At 34.9% G+C, this 20,921-nt stretch overlaps 3 protein-coding genes across 3 annotated transcripts; 2 read left to right on the top strand and 1 right to left on the bottom strand.

Moving 5' to 3' along the window:
* Positions 1 to 1,881: 1,881 nt before the first annotated feature.
* On the top strand, positions 1,882 to 5,441 carry LOC121765219 (vacuolar protein sorting-associated protein 60.1-like). Its single transcript, XM_042161269.1, has 7 exons — positions 1,882 to 2,143; positions 2,678 to 2,829; positions 2,984 to 3,077; positions 3,808 to 3,879; positions 3,968 to 4,079; positions 4,303 to 4,463; positions 5,046 to 5,441. Exons 1-7 carry the CDS (start codon positions 2,075 to 2,077, stop codon positions 5,097 to 5,099), a joined length of 714 nt encoding a protein of 237 aa, XP_042017203.1. The 5' UTR covers positions 1,882 to 2,074; the 3' UTR covers positions 5,100 to 5,441.
* Positions 5,442 to 5,726: 285 nt separating this feature from the next.
* Positions 5,727 to 9,860, bottom strand: LOC121765224 (basic leucine zipper 19-like). Its single transcript, XM_042161282.1, has 5 exons — positions 9,514 to 9,860; positions 8,177 to 8,708; positions 7,227 to 7,302; positions 6,566 to 6,692; positions 5,727 to 6,069 (listed from the first exon to the last, which is right to left on the bottom strand). Exons 2-5 carry the CDS (start codon positions 8,686 to 8,688, stop codon positions 5,921 to 5,923), a joined length of 864 nt encoding a protein of 287 aa, XP_042017216.1. The 5' UTR covers positions 8,689 to 8,708; positions 9,514 to 9,860; the 3' UTR covers positions 5,727 to 5,920.
* A 10,402-nt stretch (positions 9,861 to 20,262) lies between these two features.
* Positions 20,263 to 20,706, top strand: LOC121778954 (RING-H2 finger protein ATL70-like). The gene has a single exon (XM_042176331.1). The coding sequence runs from the start codon at positions 20,263 to 20,265 to the stop codon at positions 20,704 to 20,706; it is 444 nt and encodes a 147-aa protein (XP_042032265.1).
* Positions 20,707 to 20,921: the final 215 nt, after the last annotated feature.

A 20,921-nucleotide genomic window follows, 5' to 3' on the forward strand; every position in this document is an offset into this window, starting at 1 on the left:
GCACTAGAACTAGCTAACGCCCTAGCCAAGCAACCAAATTCACAAATACGTAAATTAAAAATTCGACACGAATACGAAGAAAGTGCAATAATAATTTTATTAAATATAAAAAAATTACATAGTACAATTAAAAAAAACAATGATTCAAACAAATTACATTTTAGATATCAGCGTGCAATCCTACGCGCTCATAACTCTTCATTTTAGATATCAGCAAATGCTTGGACCCTTTCGACGTCCCTCCGGGGTATCCTCATTCGTACATTGGCGGTGGCCATACCGTGGCTTGGACCGGCAACATCTTCAGCGGCCCAATCAGTGAGTTCTGCACCTTCAACTTCGACTATCATGTTGTGCATGATAATACATGCGTACATGACATCGACAATGCAATCAGTGTACCACGGGCGTGTTGGGCCCTTACCGCCGCCCATCGAGACTGGAGCACACCAAATGCCCGCTCGACATCCTTGCGCGCCGCCTCCTGTCGTTGTGCAAAGTAAATTTTCTTTAGATCCGTTGGGCATCTGATCGCCTTCACAAAGACGGGCCACCTAGGGTATATCCCATCCGCAATATAGTAGCCCATATCGTGCTAGTTGCCGTTGGCGACGAAACTGATGGCCGGTCCAACGCCCAGGCACTGCTCGTTGAAAAAGAACAACGACTGGAGGATGTTGCGTCGTTGTTCGATCCGGCTACCCCAAAATACGCATACCAAATCCATAGCCGGTAGTCAGCAACGACATCGAGGATCATCCTGGGATTCTTGCCTTTGAAGCCGGTTGTGTACATCCCTTTCCAAGCGGTGGGGTAGTTCTTCCACTCTCAATGCATACAATCTATGCTACCCAACATTTTGGAAAAACCGTGCACCCTCTCGTGCATATCCATCAGACCTTGTCAGTCGTCAAGGGTAGACTTTCGAAGATACCTCCCCGAATATGTGAATGACGCCCTGACAGAAATGCTGCAGACACTCGCAGGCAGTCGTCTCGCATATGTGAAGGTACTAGTCAAACATGTCGATCGCGCCTCCGTAGGCCAATTGCCTGATTGCAGCGGTGCACTTCTGTATCGGCGAGTGGTAGACCTGATTGCGGCGGTGCACTTCTGTATCGGCGAGTGGCCGGGTCTACTACTCGCATCCTCCCTGAACCGGAAATACTTGTACCGAGACTCTAAACCCGACACGATACACATAAATAGCGGTCGATGCATCCTAAAACGCCGCCGAAAAAAGGACTCCCCAAATTGCGGCTCCTCAGCGAAGTAGTCGTCAAACAACCGTTGGTGGGCAGCGAGGTGGTCCCGGGGGACTACAACTCGATGATTGATGGGGTGAGGGACCGCCGGCTGCTCCTGTATGCGCAAGTACTCTTGCACAAACCGATCTATCTCCCCGGACGTAGAGGCCCACAACTCTTCGTCAAGTCGCCTCGACGGATCAACATCACCATCATGAGTCATTTTGTATCCACATATGAGAAATGAAGATAGGAGGAAGAGAAACTCGTTAACATTAGTGGTGAGAATGAAATGAAGTGCAACGAGCAGTATATATAGAGTTGAAATTAAAAAAAAATGTCGTTTGCCGATCGAGGGCCCGCAATAGCGGACTAGCGATCGGCTAACGCCCGTCGACCACTCCCGACCGCTCGTCCATGTTGTTCCTGTCCGTCCAGTTCGCCGAGTTCAATAGCGGACGTCCGTGAAGCCCGATACGCTAGCCAATGGCTAGGACGTGCTTTCGTCCGCTATTGTGGATATTCTTAGACCTTAGTTACTACTGACTAAACCCCTTATTTTCCCGTTAATAATTAAAAATCAAATTACAAATTAATGAATTTGACAATTAAATTACCAGTATTTGCTCTGACATTTTGCAAATTCTTTAATGTACGAAAATTCTCCCTTTTACTTCGTCAACATTCTTTCTCCTTCACCCTCAGTTTCAATTATATTGTTAGTTGCAATTTTCATCTGCAAGAATACAGAAATATCAGATCAATTTTGAAACCCTAAGACTCAATTTCGAAAATTTCAAATTGCGATTGCTTAACAAATCAGCAGCATGAGGAGGGTGTTCGGAGTGAAGAAGGATAAGGAACCGCCGCCGTCCGTTCAAGATGCATCTGATCGGGTTTGAAATTCAACTGATTCAATTTGCATTTCGTCTTGTTATTGGATTAAAAATGCTGTCTGCATTTCGTGGAGAGAGAGAAAGATATATTGTGGCAAGGGAATGGGAGGGGAGGGGTTTCGGATGTTCTATAGATGGTTTAAAGAAACCACAAAAGTTTTGGGTATTATCCAGGGGTAATAGATTGAACTCACCCAATTCGGTATACATACAAGTGAAAAAAGAGATATCTTTACTGATCTGCCATTTTGCAATCCATCTCCAGTGATCGGTTTTGTTCTGGTTTGCTATTGTCCCTTTCCCCTTCACTTCCTATTATAAAAAGGAATGTTATACCAGCCACTTCCTTAATCCTCCTCTCTTCCCATTATCCAAATGAGTTTTTCTGAATCACTGTATGGTCACTTGTATGTTGTTAATACCTCTATGATCTTGTTTATACATACATTAGAAGATTCTTGTCATTGTCGCTGTTTTCTATGTCATTTGAGTTGTTACACCAGATGCACAGTTAACAATTTTTTTCTATTTCAGATAAATAAAAGAGGTGAAAATGTTGATGAAAAGATACAAAAACTTGATGCTGAGTTAGTGAGATACAAAGAGCAGATCAAGAAGACGCGACCAGGTCCAGCACAAGAAGCTGTTAAGGCTAGAGCCATGAGGGTTCTCAAGCAAAAAAAAATGTTAGTTGTTTCAGTTTTGTTCTCAAATGATTGAATCTTAATCCAAGTTGCTACTGCATGAAATCTTGGCCTTCTTGTCCAGGTTTTGCAAGTTTAGTTTTAATGTGTTCCAAGGGTTGGAATGTTGTCATAAGCATCTTTCTCAAATTGGCAGGTATGAAGGTCAGCGCGATATGCTATACAATCAGACATTCAACCTTGATCAAGTTTCATTTGCTGCTGAAGGAATCAAAGATGCTCAACAAACAGTATGTGCTTGAGATGCTGCTTTATTCTTTGCATGAACTCACCATCTCTTTTTTGTTTTTCTGGTCCTGATCTTTTGACTGGACATAGATGAGAGCATTTTATGGGGACCTATTAATTTTATTTTCTAGTGCTTTTATATATCCTTAATCTATTGCATGATTATGGGCTTTTGAGTAGTTGTAATTTTGTAGGATGATGCTTTGAGATTCTTGTATTAAAACTGTTAATCTAAGTGCTTCTCTGATTGCTCCAGACATCTCTTTTAAACCAAGGACCAAAAAACAAGATCATTTCGTTCCATTTTTTGTAAAATACTTAAGAATATTCCAATAGTAATGAAAAAGAGGGTTACGGGGATCCATATATGCTCTTCAGGCCGATCAATAGTTGCAAAAATAGCTAGATTTCTACTAACATGCATGTCAAAGAGATTTCTTCTATTTATGTTCTTAACAATTAGATTAAAACATGCTTCCCAGGAAGGTTAGAATGCTTTTACATGACATTTACTGTGTAGTACAGATTAGACCTATTGCCTATATCTGCTGTGTGATGTTTTGTGACTGACTTATGTCATATAATTGCATAGGCTGCTCTATATGTCTGCTTAAGTTGGATTTGCCTCTTTGCTGCCCCTCTAGAATTGTACTATATATCTGTTCAGTTGTCTCATTAAGAGTGGCACATAGGTTGGTTAGTCCATGACTAATTTTTCCACATTCGTGGCAGATGTCAGCTTTGAAGTCAGCAAACAAAGAGCGTAAGGGGATGATGAAGACTGTGAAAATCCAAGACATAGATGTTTGTATCTTCAGTTATCTCATGTTTTTTTCTAGGGATATGTTGTTGATAATGATATTGAATTAACCAGTGGATTTTGTGCATACAGAGCTTACAAGATGAGATGATGGATCTTATGGATGTGAGCAATGAAATCCAAGAGTCTCTTGGTAGAAGCTATAATGTACCTGATGATATCGATGAGGATGATCTGATGGGTGGTAAGAATTAGATTCACTTGGAACTAACTGTGTTTATTCAACTGATTTACCAGTCAAAATAATGATCCACCAGCATTAGGAACTGACTTTCTTACTTTACTCTTAAATGTTCATATTACACTTCGGTTCAGCTAGTATAGATATCATTAGCTATTTTTAGTACTTCCATTATTCCATACACTACTCTTGTTGAGACTTGAGATCCTTTTATCTCGTCACGCAGAGCTCGATGCGCTGGAAGCAGACATGGGATTTGAAACTGAGAGTGATGGAGTACCTTCTTATCTTCAACCTGATAAGGATTCTGATCTAGATTCAGAACTAAACTTGCCGTCAGCACCAAGTGGATATGCTCCAAATCCAGCAGGCAGATCAAATATGCAGGTAATTTACTCCTTGTAGGCCAAAGAGTTAAAAGGCCTTCTATAATTTTATGGAGTACTATAGTACCACTGGAACACTAATGCAAAACTTGAAATCTCTTTTAGACATGCATTACATGTAATATTCTACAATGATCTAGAATAAATGATTGTACTAAGTTTGTTTTCCTTTCTTGGGTGCTGTAGTTTTATTTTGGAGATAGGGTTTTGTTGTTCATAGTTTTACTATGTTTGTAATAGTGATGATTGGAAGTTCTTTGAACTGAGGAGTAACTCTTTAGTACTCCATTTATTAAAATTTGTTCACAATATTCATCTGGAGATGAGGAAGAATGATTTTTATGAGCAGAGATGCTATTAATGAACGATTGCAGAATCTTGTGCAGATCATTTTGTGAATTTTTACTTCCTTATATGTTTGTATGTATATTAATCATGCTAGTTAAAACTGTTACTGCTCATCTGTAGATTTGCATTTTGAACTGTGGTGAAAATTACAGCTTCCCCGTGGATTTGTTTCTATTCATGTATTTGTGGTGCTTGTTCTGCCTAACTGTCTGATATAATGCTTTGATGTTGACAGGGTGAGGATGAACTTGGTTTACCTGCTGTCCCTCGGGCTACCCTCCGAGGTTAAGACGGAGTAACAGTGCAATCCATGGACCTAGTAAACAAATGAATATTATGGAAAAAGTTTAATGTAAACAATTCTATAGTCTGTGATATCTTCTTGTATCTCCGACCAGGTAAAAAGTAGTCGAGCGTCGGGTGCATACGATGTTGATAGCCATGTGATTCTTTATCCTCCTTATGGTGCTTGAACCCGAACCCAAAGTTGGATTTTGTATAGATTCTCTACATCTCTTGTTGGTCTCTCTGATTAGCAGATTGTTCTGGGCTTCGTACGACTCATTTGCTTGTTCTAAATTTTAAACCTTGACATAGCGCATGATTTGGGGTTATGTTTTTGAAGGGATAATCATCTTATCCATTTTAAGTTTTCAAGGTTTTACCAAAATGAGTTATAAACTTATCCATAGGCTCAAGTAACATTCCTGTCCCTTAAAATACCACCCATTTTTAGTGAAAACATCTAATGGATATTTGTACAGTTATCAACACATTTTTTAACCGAACACTCGCTTTGTATAATGCCCACTTAAATATAATGGTAACACAGGATATTGTCCAGATTTGGCTGCAGATAGATACACCATAATAAGGAGCCTAGAATGCATCTGTTAATTCTGTTTGTCGACACAAATTGAAAGATAACCTTATGCATATAATGATAATAGATGTAGGGTATTAGAAAAGTGACAAGATTCCAGAGGGTGCAAATATCGACACCGTATTCTTTGCTAACCATCAAAACTAGTCCTACCCAAAATCGTAAATGAGTCGAAAACCAAAGTGATGAGCTTCGCCCATGAGGATGAAGAAGACACCCTGGTTTTTTTAGTTTAGGTTAAGTTTTTGTATATCTAACATGTCCCAGATGGCACTATCAACGGAGTGTGGCCTGCTGTGGAACTTGTTGGTATCGGTGGAAACGGCTAAACCAGTTCTCAACCTCTCTACTTCTATCCTTAGACTTATGTATTCATCTGCAAAAACCAGAAACGCAATGTTAATAAAATATATATGCATTTAACTGAAATGATAGAAGAACATGGCATGATGGACCACAAAGAATCACATACTAATGCTTCTCCATGGATCAACAAATTCTTAATCATTGCGTTGCAAACCTAAAGCTCCAAAATAATCAAAGTTTTTGGTGTACAGCTCTATCAAATCTCTTAACCTTGTTTAAGAATTTAGGTGAAAGCAAGACTCGACTACACTTGAATGCATCAATATCGAATTTGTTGCACTTTTACGATTTTCACAAGGACTCCAAAAGTAGAGTCTCCTGAGAAACATTTAGATTGATAAAGGACAGACATGTGTATAGTTCAGCAGTAATTCGTTAATTCCTCAATCAAGAAAATCTCCGAAGGGCATAGCTTTTCATCGAAATAAAATAGCTGGAATGGAAAGAAAGATAGTACTTTTATCTGGATATTATATAAATCTTTAAAAACATCATAAAATACTTACTATCTACACTGAATTTCTTCTGATTCATTCTAAAAAGTTGCTGCTTCAACCAGTTATTCTCCAAGGACAAAGCAGCATGCTGCTGGAATAGGGAAGCAACACTAACAGCCAATTCGGACCCAACATTCTGCAACAGGAACCTGAGATCAAACCGCAACGAAAAGAACAAAACAAATACTAACAAGCCGCTAAAAGTAAAGCTACAAATAGATGATACAGAAAAAAGTAGTTATAGCGAAATATATATATGCATAAGGTCATTGCGAAAAATACTGGTTTAAGATCCTGCTTGAAGTTATGCGTGCTTCCACTGTAACCAAGTTATCATAAGGAATTTCACATGTTAGGTCATAAATGTACAGGCATAAAGCCATGAGAGAAGTACTGGTTTGTATACTCCAGCTAAATACAGTGTTTTGAATTACATACCTTTCTAGAAATCATAATATTAGGCAGTATACCAAAATAATATATACAAATATTTTGAAGAATTATTTGATATAGTATATGGTTTCAAATTTAGGTCATAAATGGATATGCATAAACTCTAATAGGCCTCTATAACAAAACACATGCACATTAACTACTGGCCACATAAATCTGCAGAAGATGACTACTATAACAGAAAAGGAAAATAAAATCCTTCTTTGTGACTTTGCACCTGAAGATAATTAGCGGTCCTTTCCAGCTCAGAAATATATTGAACCTTTCGAGCTCTAGTCTTCTGCCCAGGGTGACTGCATATAACATGACGACGTATATCATAAGGCAAATGGTTATACCTCTGAATTCTTTCATGCAAACTATGTTAACACATATGAATGGAATAGGAAAAGATGTAAGATATAAGAGAAGGATATAAAATAGAAATAAAATGATGGTACTAGCAATAGCATGCAGAATCTCTAGGTAGTTTCAGCAGTTTGCAGCAAAGACTGGCCATGATAGACTACTAATATCTTTCAAGTGATTACGCTTACGACCTACTCCACCCAATCCTTAGATTAAGATTGTCATCAGATTTACGAGAAATCGAATAATCCGGACTACGTTGAGTATTACTTCTTCAAATTATTCCTAATATTATAAAAAAAATCCCAATCTCCAATGTACAATCAAATACTAATATGTATTCCCCAATACAATTCTCTCCAAAATGATATCGCCAAACATTTCCGAACACAACGGCAATAGACATTCAATGATTTTCTTGGTTGCTTGGATTCCTAACCACTAGACTTGGCCTTACCCGATGTAAACCAAAAATTATTTGATATTAACAGTTGATAAAGCAGTAAAAGCCATGATTTTATGAGACCTTCAATAAATGTTATCCTTCCTAGAAACAAAAGGTAGATTAACTTTCGTGATGCAGGTAGGATAGCATAACTCAGGTGGGTACAGCCAAAAGACTATATAATCAAAGAAAAGTTGCAGCATTTAAAAAGCATTGTGTTAAACTCAAAACTTTGACAGCTTCAAATTAATGAATCCAGGAAGTAATGTTAAATCTAGACGTCATAACAGTTATAAAATGTTAAGCAGCAAATAATAAGACAAAAGAAATGACGTTTTTAGAAGAAGAAAAAAATGTTTCAAAGTAGGGTCTACCTCCACTTCCTGTTGGAACTGATCTCATCAGCTGAAGCATGTACATCACTATATGAGTCCGGTTGTACTCCAGAGAGAGAGCAATGTCCATCCGAATTCTGCAGAGAATGTTGCCCAACATATTCGGAAAATGCTGATGCAATATCATTTTCAGGGATGTCTAACATGTTTCTCCTTCGAGGTGAATTAGGGCCATAGATGCCAGACGAGCCTACTTTATCATTAGGCTCACCAGACCCCGTAGATTCCTTCTCACTAAGTTGATCTAGATCTGGTAATGAACTTTCGGATTCCAAATCTAAATCTAAATCTAAATCACTCAACAGATCGTTTAGCCAAGGTGGTGGCTCCTCAAATAAGAAGCTCTCGGAGTTGGTTTTGTATTGTCCATTTTGCCTAGAATGGAACTCAATATCGTTGCTTGAGAATGGGGACATTGATGCATTAACTTGGGGAGCTACAGTTTTCTTCTGGAGAGGGCAGCGAGGAGGGAGCTGAGCATGCCTTGACATAGTGACGTTGCGCTTATTTTCTGCATAACATCATGGTTTTATTTTCTAATGTGAGTTTCTCTAGCCCTAAAACATCAAGAACATGAAATAATATTTTCAAGACAGCATGTGGCTGATATTAACCATTGTGCAAACAATCAAGTTAAGCAGACTTAAAACGAAATAAGATGGCATTGAGAAATATCAGTCGAAATCTTATAGTTGAAGAATACTATAGTCTTGATGAACCTTGGTGAAGGACTCAGCCAAGGGATAAATGTACACAGGCATGCAAGAACTACAGAATTAAGGTCTTTTCTTAACTGAACCTCGTGTAAGAAACTGCTAACAAAAACACAAGCCCCTAACAGAAAACACAGATTCTAACAATCAATATCACGTTCTAGGATGAAGTAAAACTTCCCCTATGAAGAAGAAATCAAAACATTATATCATCTTTAAAATTTGTCAGTTCCATAATTTCACAAGGGATAAATGAGATACAGGCATGTACTAACAAAGTAGTAACCTTTACTTGTAATTCTTATCGACAAACAATCTCCACAATATCTTCTTTTCAATACTTGCCGTTTAAAATTAGGAATTACCACAAAGATGGCATCAATTGATTAAAATTCAACAAATTTGTAGCAGCTTCAAGAAAACAACACCACCTTCAAGACTACAACTCTCTCAAGTAGACATATCAACCATATTTTCCCTCAAACAAACGCCATTTATTAGACATAACTGAAATTAAAGGCAGGAAAAAAAAATACAGGCGCAATGAAACAGTAGACAGAAACCTCAAACGCTTTGCTAAACATAAAAGGAAAAAGATACTACCTTTCACAAAATCCGGGCTTCAGAAAAGTTGTTGATCACAAGAAAAAAAACGTGTTCAGTCAAGAGCTAATCTGCAGCAAGATAGAGAACAATTCGGCACAACCGCACAAGGAAACAAATATGCAATTTAGGAAGCGGCATTATAGGAAATCAGAGGAGAAAATAAAGAGAAGGGACATATTGTAGGGAGAAGGGGTGATGGAGTGTCATCATCGCTGAATTTTTGAAACACGAAACGGGTCTATTTATTGAACCCCACGTATGGGGTTTAACCGATCTGAGAGCGAAAGAGAGGAGGAAAGAAGAGAGAGAATCTTGAATATGCTTTAATTATTAAGATGGAACTGAAATCTACATGCGATTTTTTTTCCAAATCACCGCAAATGTCCTTAACTACATCGTGCGTTAATATACACACATGGTAGTACATCTTTACTTGGGGAGAATACATTTGGACATTTAAGGTAAATTTTATTGTTGGAAACTTCATTTATTTCTTTTGTTATTCTTTATAGAGTGGTGCTAAACATCTGTGTTTGGCCCGGATAGAAAACTGGAGGAAGCAACAAGGTGGAGGCTGGGGGTGGCGGGTGGAGAAGGTGATATAGACCAAACAGGAGAACACATCTCAAAAGACTAGCCTGTTAGAAGAGAGAGTTTATTTAATCTATATACCCCTCTCACAATCGATGTGGGAGAACTCATCCCAAAAGACTAGTCTGTTAGAAGAGAGAGCTCATTTAGTCTATATACCCCACATCAGTTGTTCTCACAATCGATGTCGGAATTGAGTCCGTAACATTCTCACAATCGATGTGGGAATTGAGTCCGTAACATTCGACCTCCTTTAAGGGCCAACGTTCTCGTTGGTCACAGCTGGTTCTTGCCAGGCAACCACTCCGTGGGCCACCACTCCGTGGGCCACCACTCCGAGTTCTCGTTGGTCACGATCACGTTGGTCACGACGGATTCTTTGCCCGGCCACCACTCCGTGGGTCACCACTCCGAGCGGTCCCAAATCCACTCGTTGGTCACGGCGAGTTCGTTGCCCGGCCACCACTCCGAGCCGTTTGGGCTCTCAATGAAAGCACCAATTGATACAGACCAAACAGGAGAACTCATCCCAAGACTAGCCTGTTAGGAGAGAGAGCTCATTTAGTCTATATACCCCACATCAGTTGTTCTCACAACCGATGTGGGAATTGAGTCCGTAACAGAAGGCAACAACTACGGCGATGGAGGGGATTAGGGTACGAGATATAGTCGAAGATGTTATAGGTGATCTCTCCTGTGGAGTATGCGAGGAGGTGGCGATGGTGATGGATGTTGGAAGGAGACGACAAAGGGAATACGAGTAAGTAGACGAGGAGTAGGGGAATGTGATGTGGGTATGCGTATAGAAGTCTTTATCTTCTTTAAAAGATTGATTTGGACCGTTAAACGCGGGATTTTGATTAAAATAACGAGCGTAAATAATTTAGATATTTCTTTTATACTCCCTCTGTTTTTTAAAAATAGAAACATTTAGAATGACACGAGTTTTAATACATAATTTGGTAAAGTAAGAGAGATGGAGAGAAAAATCGATAAGTAAGAGAGAGAGAAAAAAAAGTGGTAAAGTAAGAGAGAAAAAGAAAAAAATGGTAAAGTAAGAGAGATGGAGAGAAAAATTAATGTTAGTGGATTATGAGGGTCCACTTTATTCGTGGTATAAGTGGTAAATAAATTGATATATAGGGGTGTAAAGATTTCCTAAAATATAAAGTTTGAAAGTTGCTATTTTTAAGGAATGGACTAAAATGGAAAAAGTTGATATTTTTAAAACATGGAGGGAGTATATCAGTCAAATGGATGAGGTAAGAGCACTTGCATCGGTGCTCAATGCATCGGCAGGCGCCGTGCCGACAGCACACCCTGCTCGCCGCTGTGCTCTTGCCGACGGTACGACCATGCTCGATGCATCAGCACCGCCGTGCCGAAGAGCACGCCTACGTGACGCCTCCTTATTGGCTCGTTTTTATTCCATTAAATTTTTATTTTTTTAATTCATAAAAAATCAAAAATAATCCAGAAAAAAGAAAAAAATATTTGTAGATTCCCAAAAAATATAGCCGTTTTTTTACTGTTTTTCAAAATTTTTTATTTTTTTTCCCAAAATCATCTATAAATACCTACATTCATCATCCATTCTTTACATCAAATTATCTCTCATTTATACTTCAATTTTTTTTATTATGAATTTAATTATGTAAATTTTAATTTTTAGAATTTTAATTATGTAATTTTTTTATTTTTTAGTATTTTGTAATAGTATTTCGGGTATTTTTATGCATTTTAATATTGTGGAAATGTTTTTAGTAAATTGAAGTATTTAAATTGAATAATAGAATTGTGGGACCCTTGATCATGCTCTTGCGGAAGAGCATGGATGTGGGTGTTGTGCTCTTGCGGAAGAGCAGGGAGTAAAAAATGAATAAATGTGGGTCCGGGCCCACATCCATGCTCTTCGGCAAGAGCATGGATGTGGATGTTCTAAGGAGACGACAATGGGATGACTAAGGAGATGAGAAGAAGTAAGGGAATGAGGATATGTGCATCGGTTCGCGTATAGAAGTCTTTGTTTTCTTTATAGATGGATTTGTAGACCATTTATAGTAAATGTGGAATACTAATTAAAATAATTAGTGTAAATAATTTAGATATTTCTTTTACTATAAACTCTTTCCGTCCTTAAAAAATGAGATATTTGGGACGACACGAGAATTAATGCATAAATTGGTAGAGTAAGAAATATGGGGAGAAGAGTAGTTAAAATAGTGTTAGCGGCAGTGGGACCCATATTATTATTAGTACTAAAGGTGGGTTATACTTGGTATAAGTTGTAAAAAAAATTGATATATATATAGGTAATAAGTTTTAGAGAACTTTCCATGAATGGAAATGAGATATTTTTATAGGACGGATGGAGCATTAGTGATGAAATAACTTTTATGTCTCTTTGATTATTGAGTGAACTCCATAATCGTTTTTGAACTATGATATTTACACATTCGCGATCTCTTGAAAGTATCATGAGATGTTCATAAACTCCACTTCCCAATTTTTCCAATTTTTAGGACCAAATGCCCTCTAAGCCATAATGGGGTTTTGATACATTTCCCATTCCAAATAAATAGTCTATCCGTTTTATAAAATAATATCCACATCTTTCATAATATCTGGGCGTCCACTATTTAAAGTCTTATTATTTTTTTTCATTTTTGGTAAGCGAATCTCACACTGCACTAGCTTATTACACTCACATTTTATTATAAAACTAATAATTCTTAAAATTATTTTATCTCTTACTTTACTATCTACATCTTAACTACTAAATATCGTTTTCCCAAAACAAGTATTTAAATAAAGCTATGTTTTCTTTATATAACAAAAATTCTAAAATAACCCGTATAAAAATTATTTATAAAAATAATTTTATTACTAGTACTATTAAAATAGATTGAATTGTGTAGTACTTATATTTTGGTGAAAGGCATATTAATGCAGATCACATACACAATCTAATTTTATTAATAGTAATGCATAATCTTGATTTTGCAATACTGCATCTGTTGTGATATTTATATTTGTGTGCACATTGTAGATTTCAAGGAGTTCTGAAGATATTTTTTCTAGAGGCACGAATGAGCAATGTAATTCACTCTTTATTATGAAAATATTAAAAGCCACTAATACTTTTATTAAGATATCGAAATATCGAATTTGAATCTAGTGATTTGAAAAGAAATATGGGCTCTTAGAATGTTAACTACTGATAATAATAGACGGATACTGTGGTGTTGGGTGGAGCTTCACCACCCCAAGCAATTTTATTTAACTTTATACATAATCTCTTTATTGAAATATTTATTTTAACACCTTTGGTCGATAGAATTTTCGATGTACCCTTGTATCGAGTAACTATTTAGTAAAGCGTAGATATCCATATATTAAATTAAATAATCTTCGGAACCCTCTGTTCCACTACAAAGCAATGATAAATTTCCATACTTATTGACTAACTAGTTGGCTCAATAACTTATTGCAAAATGACACTAAAAAGGGAGGTTTACCCACAGTAGGCAATCTTCTCTGGTAAACAGTGTTACCGATGATGAATTGTCCTATGGAATGATTATACTCCGTCGCCATAAAAATTACTAACGAAAATTTTTCGTCAGTAATCCATCGATAACATGTAAATTGACGGAAAAATGAGAATATGCGAAGGAAATTTCCATCCTTAAAATTTTTTTTAATAGAGTTTCAACATTTACGTGTAAAACATGTAATAATAAAACTCATAAATAAATATTACTCTCACTTTAACGATACTAGTATCCACCCACGTGCGATGCACGATCCAAACATTTTTCATAAACGAATAATAAGAAGAAATAATCAAACACCAAATATGACAACATAGGGGACTTCTCATATAATACTCCCTTCATCCCACTCGAGATGTGTATAAATAGATATGTAGAGAAAATCGGATGTGTGGTGGACTCTACTACTACAATAACAAAAATGTACCCACTTTGTTATTTCTTCCATCTATGGGAAAAACGCCAACCGCGTTGGCGTTTTATTAAGTAAATACGCCAACCAAGAAGGCGTTTTACGATTAATTTTTTATTTTATGTAAATACTAGAAAACGGAAGTCTTGTCGGCGTTTTTATAAGTAATTAAAAAATAAAAATTTGAACACACGCCAATGAGGTTGGCGTGTTTCCCTCTTCACGGATTCAGGAGAGTTTTTCTCCCCAAATCGCGAACCCTACCTCCATCTCTTCTCCCAAATCAAATTCTCCCCAAATCGCGAATCCTACCTCCATTTCTTCTCCCAAATCGAAAACCCTTTTTCCTGCCTGCGCGAAAACCTTCTCCAGCCTATGCTCATCAATGGCGGATTCATTACCTCTGTGGTGATTCCTCCCTCTGCATAATTTTGTAAAGAAACGCCAACCAAGTTGGCGTTTTTAGGCATAATTTTTTTCCTTATCCATTTTCGTGTCTAACAAGCCCTAGAAAGCCATAGTTACAATATGATAAACACGCCAACCAGATTGGCGTGTTTCAATAAATATTACATTTACATAAAATTAAAAATAAATTGGAAAACGCCTTCTTGGTTGGCATTTTTACTTAATAAGACGCCAACTCGGATGACGTTTTTCCAATAGATGGAAGAAACAATAAAGTGGGTACATTTATGTTATTGTAGTAGTAGAGTGCCCTACGCATCCGAAAAACTCTAGATATGTATGCAACAATAATTTTGCGACTCAAGATATGTATAAATAGGTATGTACTGTATGTAACAATAATTTTGCCTTATACAAAATAATGAGAAAATAAGAAAATTTCACAAATATTACGACACACTAACATTGTTTGTGTTAATAAACTTGAAAATAAATTAAAGAATATATATCAATTTTGGAAAAGTTGAATTATAATAAAAATAAAATATTAGTATAAAACAACATTCACATAAAGATATAAAATTGAGTTTATCAATATAATAATAGGTCATTAATAAAAGAGAGAAAATATAAACTATAGTTTAATTTAATTATCTATTCACTACAATTGTATACTTTGGTTATCAAATTGATAATTTCATATTCATTTAAATTATATTACAGTTAGATTATTACCACAAACATCCATCATACATTTACAATTATATAACTTTTGATAATTTCCCTCATTTTAGTTGCTTATGCAAATTATTAAAAATTCCAACATATACTATTATTATTTTATTTATTTGTATACGATAGCACAATTCTTTCATCATAAAAATATCTTATTAAGTGTTCAAAAATACTCCTTCCGTCCCTCATTAATTGTCCATTTTTACTTTTACCAAAAATGGTAAGTAGCTCTCACATTCCACTAACTTATTCCACTCACGTTTTATTATATACTATACATTATTTTTGTAAAATGGAAAAATGACTCAGACCGTGAGACTAAAAAATAAAGCAAATTTACATCACACAAAACAAAAAAACCTAAAGAATGTATAATTACCATTTCTCCTAATGAGATTAAAGATATTGTTTATCAAAAGCTATAATTTAAGATTGCACTAGTGAGACATTTCCTAGTCGAGCTTCATTTCATTGCAATATAGTGACCCTATATACTAAAAACTCAAACCTTGAAACTTAAATCATAAACCCTTAACTTTAAAATATACTCATCATGACCAACAAATGAGCCAAATATCAATAAAATTCTCCCTCCGTCCCAGTTCAATTTTACTTTGTTGATCACTTATTCTATTTTGTGGGTTTTAGATCTGTATTCAATATCTTACACTGGGTCGGCCTACTTGATAATCCTTACTGATAGTAGAGGTTTTTTACCTGAATATTGGCTGTAAATCTATTTATATGCTCATATCAAGAAAGTGCTTTACAATAGGGCTATGTGAACGGTAAACAAAAAAAAATCTTGCTTGCATTCATCCAAGCATCTATTCATCCAATGATATTATTTATTATATCTGAAGTAGTGTTTTGTTGAAGCTATACTTGTATTCTATCTAATCAAATAATTGTATTTCACATGTGCATGAATGTAATAGAAGGAATGGAATACATATACGAAGGTTAAAAAAATGAAATGCAAAGCTAGACATTTTTTTTTCCACCACGGTCATGAGTCCATGACAATTTTAATTAACATAATTGGTATTTATAGAAAATTTAGTAGCCTTTGCCATTCTAATGCGGTAATTCCTTTTACATTCTTCTCTATTGACTCTTAGTGATTCCAATTATAATTTATTATAAATTGAAGTAGTAATAAATGGCATAAAAAAATTTAACCGTTCTCAATGGAAGATTTTTTTAATTTGAACCAAATTTGTGTAGAAGTTAAACCACTACCCATATTGTTAGGTTTTATTGAATTAAATTTGATTTCAATGGTCATTGTCTTCCACTTATTAAAGAAATACGTTATTAGTTATTAGAGCTCTACTAATCATACGTTCTAACATATAATCATATCTTTAGAGGCCCTTTAATCACACATTTTACATTTTATCTTTAATTGTATATATTTTTTCAACTAAGATTCCATAAATACCCCCAAAACTCCCATTTTATATACTAAAATTTTCAACTCTCTTTTCTTTAAATTTCTTAAAATCCGTGCCGAAATCAAAATGGACAATTATTAGGGAACGGATAAAGCACTTTAATAAAGTAGGAAAAGGAGAAAAGTAGAGAAAATAAAGTAAGATGGGGAAAATATAACTTTTTGCTAAATAGGAAAATGACTATACTATGATGGAAAGTCACAAAATAGAAAAATGACTCCACTGTTATAAAATTGAGGGTGTACTACATTGAAGATATATTAATAACATACTTACATATTTTACTATGAAGATATATTAATTATAACATAACGAAGAACACAGATAAATAATCTTATAAATTTGAGAGAAAACTATCTACCAAAAACGTGTATCCTCTTGATGGAACCTTTAAAACCATTCACTTCCTCAATTATGACAAAAATAAAAAAAAAAAACTTTTTCACTTCTTGGAGGGACTAATCAACCGTTTCTAAACTTTTTTAATGTGTTTTTGTTTCCATATGATACTTTATATTTTTATAAATATTGACGAGTTGTCTTTCTTATTGTGCTCCCCGTAACAGAGCTCTAAGAAAAAGAGAATTCGGAAGGATTCTCTAGCAAGTGAATTACTACTTGTTAAGAACTTTTCTGTAAGGGCTAAAAAACTTTTCACTTTTATACTAAAATCATTTAGGAATGTTTAGGGTTGACTACCACTTTTAATGGAGAAAATGAAATGAAAGGGCTGGGTTTATTATTTGTTATTTGTAAACGTGTTTCCGTAATGAATATTAAGAGTCGCTTGTAAATGTTTGGGTTCAGTTTTTAATAATGCACAATAATAATGAGAATTCATGTTTTGTATTTAATATTCATACATCGACAGAATCCAAAACAATGTTGAAATGCATCAACAAAATTGTAATAGTATTTCAACTAAAATGACATTTCCATAAATACCCCAAAACTCCGCTTTTATATATGTATAGATAGATTTGTTTCCTATGTGACGAAATGGTTTTACTACAATTTTTTACTCCGTTACTATCACTGTCAACTGTTGGCCAAATTAATATTCATTTTAACGTAAATCTCATACTCATCGTATAAATAGCATCTTGCATAACCCATGTTTACTACTCAAACTAAAATACTAGTAGTATATCTTTAAGAGTCTTAACGTAGGAATAGGATTAGTATTTTTGTTTTGAGCTGTCACCATTTGTGTCTATCACAATCTTGTTTGGGTACAAATTATACAGCCGTTCAACGAATGCAAAATATAATTAAAACTATTTACTTAGTATTTTCTCTTATGTATCAATTATATCCATTTATTGTGCAGCACCAAATGGTTTTTGTCTACTTGTGGGTTGAGGCAACTGAACGTGTTATCGTATCTTAGTTTGGAAGGTGCAAGTTGCAAAATCGACAAAATAATACTAGTAATTTATTACTACTACAATTGGTCGATTTAAGAATTAATTTCCAATGAAATGACACAAGTTGATGGAACAACTTGTTGAAATTATTGGTCATGTAACTAACTTAGTAGTGGATTGCGCACATAATTCCGAATAATTTTTGATTAATTTATGGTGAACCCATTCCCATCCAACTGATTTCCGTATACATTTCATATTTGTAGTTTATGGCTTGTCATCTTCCTAACTATATTTGTCGTTTTCTTTTTTGTCACTCTAATCCAACAAAACAAGTACTATCATTCAAGTTTCAACTATTGCAGTACTCATTTTTGTATTACGTTTCTTAATAATAGAAATCATTAACTAATAAAAGTTTTTTTTTATCTCTTTATTTCATAATTTACTTGAAGATGATCCGGGCGTTATTATCATTACATAAACATATGTTGTACTTATAGCTTAATCGATAATATTTCAACCGTTCAAAATTACTCTAATTTACTAAAACAAATACACTAATTTTATATGCTACTACAACAATTAATTAGCTCATGCATAATATTTTAGGTGTTTGAGCTTATAATTATTAAGTAGTACTACTCATTATGGCAAAATAAGGCCGAAGAAGCAATGATCAAATATTGAGGTTATCTGGGCCTAAATGTTGTGTTTAGTGGGCCTTTTTATAGTTATTTCATTAAATTGAATATGCACGTACATTAGAAACTCCCTAGCCCAATTTTTTTTTTGGAGGAAGATATGGAATTTGGGGCGAATTTAGAAAACAAATCTCTGAGAACTTCTTTTTTTCTTTCTTTATATAGTGCAGAAAAACACCAAAGTGGTTGGGGTTCTAAAACACAGCAATTACTATTAGGTGGTGTTTGGTTTCCAACATAAAATAGTACCAAGATATAATCTAGGATTGAGCTGTGAGATTATTTTAGTCATACGGGGTTAGCTATGAGTCTATGACTAATTATCCCATGATTATCCATCTAGGATTGAGTTGTGGGATTGAATCTCTTGAACCAAACACATTATTAGTTTTTGGAGTTTCAATCCTACACTTAGAATAATAACGTCATGCAGCTCAGTAGCATCAAGCCAGAAATAAGAGACCTGAGTTCAAAACCCAGCCGTTAGCTTTATTCCAGTTTTAATGTTTCTTTGGTTTTCATAATTTTGTTCATATTTTGTATTTTTAATTACTTTTTGTTTTTATATTTTATTTTCGTTTATTTTTTTGCTTTTTATTCAATATTTATTTTCATTTTAAAAAATATAATCTTCTTTGGTTTTCTTATTTTATTCGTGTTTTTTAAAAAATTTATTTTCATTTATTTTGTGTATTTTTGTGTTTTTTTATTTTTTTTTGTAAATGTTATAAATTTACTAATTTAATTTTATGTATTTATTATTATTATCTTATTACTTTATTGATTCAAATTTTAATATATGGACTACTACAAAATAAGTATTTATGTGTGAGTAATTGAAAATAATGTTATAAAACAATATAAGCTAATAAACAGTTAATATATTAATTTGAAAAGTGGAACTAATTTGTCTCAACTTCAGAAATTGATTTTTTTGGATCTATTATTCCATGATTAGAGTATATAATTTTTAACTCAATGATAAATGTTAAGCAAGGATTTATTATATATAAATAGTTGATATTTTTATCATAAACTATATTAATAGAAAAAACACTACTATAAAATTGATAAATTTGAACTTCAGATTTAGTCATGGAAAATGCACCTTTAGTACATTTTAAATCCTTGAATAGGGAAAAATATCGCCACAAGTTTCTAAATTAGAAAAAAAATACTAAGGTCTGTTCATTTTCATTTTACCCTCTTAACTCTAAAAATGGCGTAAACGACTTTCTTTTGTCTTTTTCTCATTTCTTCTCTATTTTCTTTTCGCACAACTTCTCATTTCTCTTTCTTTTTCCCTCTCCTATTTTTTCATGTTATGGATGACAAAATTTTTTATGAAAATATTATTTTGGGTTGAACAATACTCTCTCATTTCTTAAAAATAGAAATTCTTTCTTTTTAGTCCGTCTTCTAAAAATAAAAACTTTCTTTAATCACAAGTGACAAAAATAGCCACCAATTAAAATGTCAACTACTCCATCAAACCAAACCAAACCAAACCGAAATCAAATGAATTCCACATCGCACGCCTCCAACTCTGGTCTAGACACCACCAATCCACAAGACGGCAGTGGATACACCCTCGGCCTTTGCATCGGGTTGCCCATCGTAATGCTTGTTGTCACCTACGCCTTGTACATGTGCAAACATGGACGAGACGAGGCGATTGGAACTACCCACGACCACCACTCGATGGCCATGAACGGATTGGACGAGTCAACCCTCTCCTCCTACCCGCAGATTACCTACTCGGATGCCAAGCCCGGCGACACCTGCTCCATTTGTCTGGCTGATTATGCCACCGGCGATTTGCTTAGGCTGCTTCCTGACTGCGCCCATCTCTTCCATCTCGCCTGCGTTGATCCATGGCTACTACTTCATTCATCTTGCCCCATTTGCCGCTACTCGCCCTTGCCGGTTGCTCCAACGGGATTAAATTATAGTCATCATTAATTGTATATATATGTTCACTTCTTTTTATCAAAATCGAGTTCAAAGCTCAAAATGAAAATATAAATTCCAAGTTTAAATCAATTATTGATTTAGCAAAGGATAGCCAGTTCTTCCCCATGGAAATTTTCAACTCTACAACAGTGATCATATTGTAAAAGCTAAATTATTGATTACCCTAGTTAGTAGTAATAGTTTGTACATATCCTGAAAGTAGC

Source organism: Salvia splendens, chromosome 2 (genome assembly GCF_004379255.2).
Source record: "Salvia splendens isolate huo1 chromosome 2, SspV2, whole genome shotgun sequence".
NCBI lineage: Eukaryota > Viridiplantae > Streptophyta > Magnoliopsida > Lamiales > Lamiaceae > Salvia > Salvia splendens.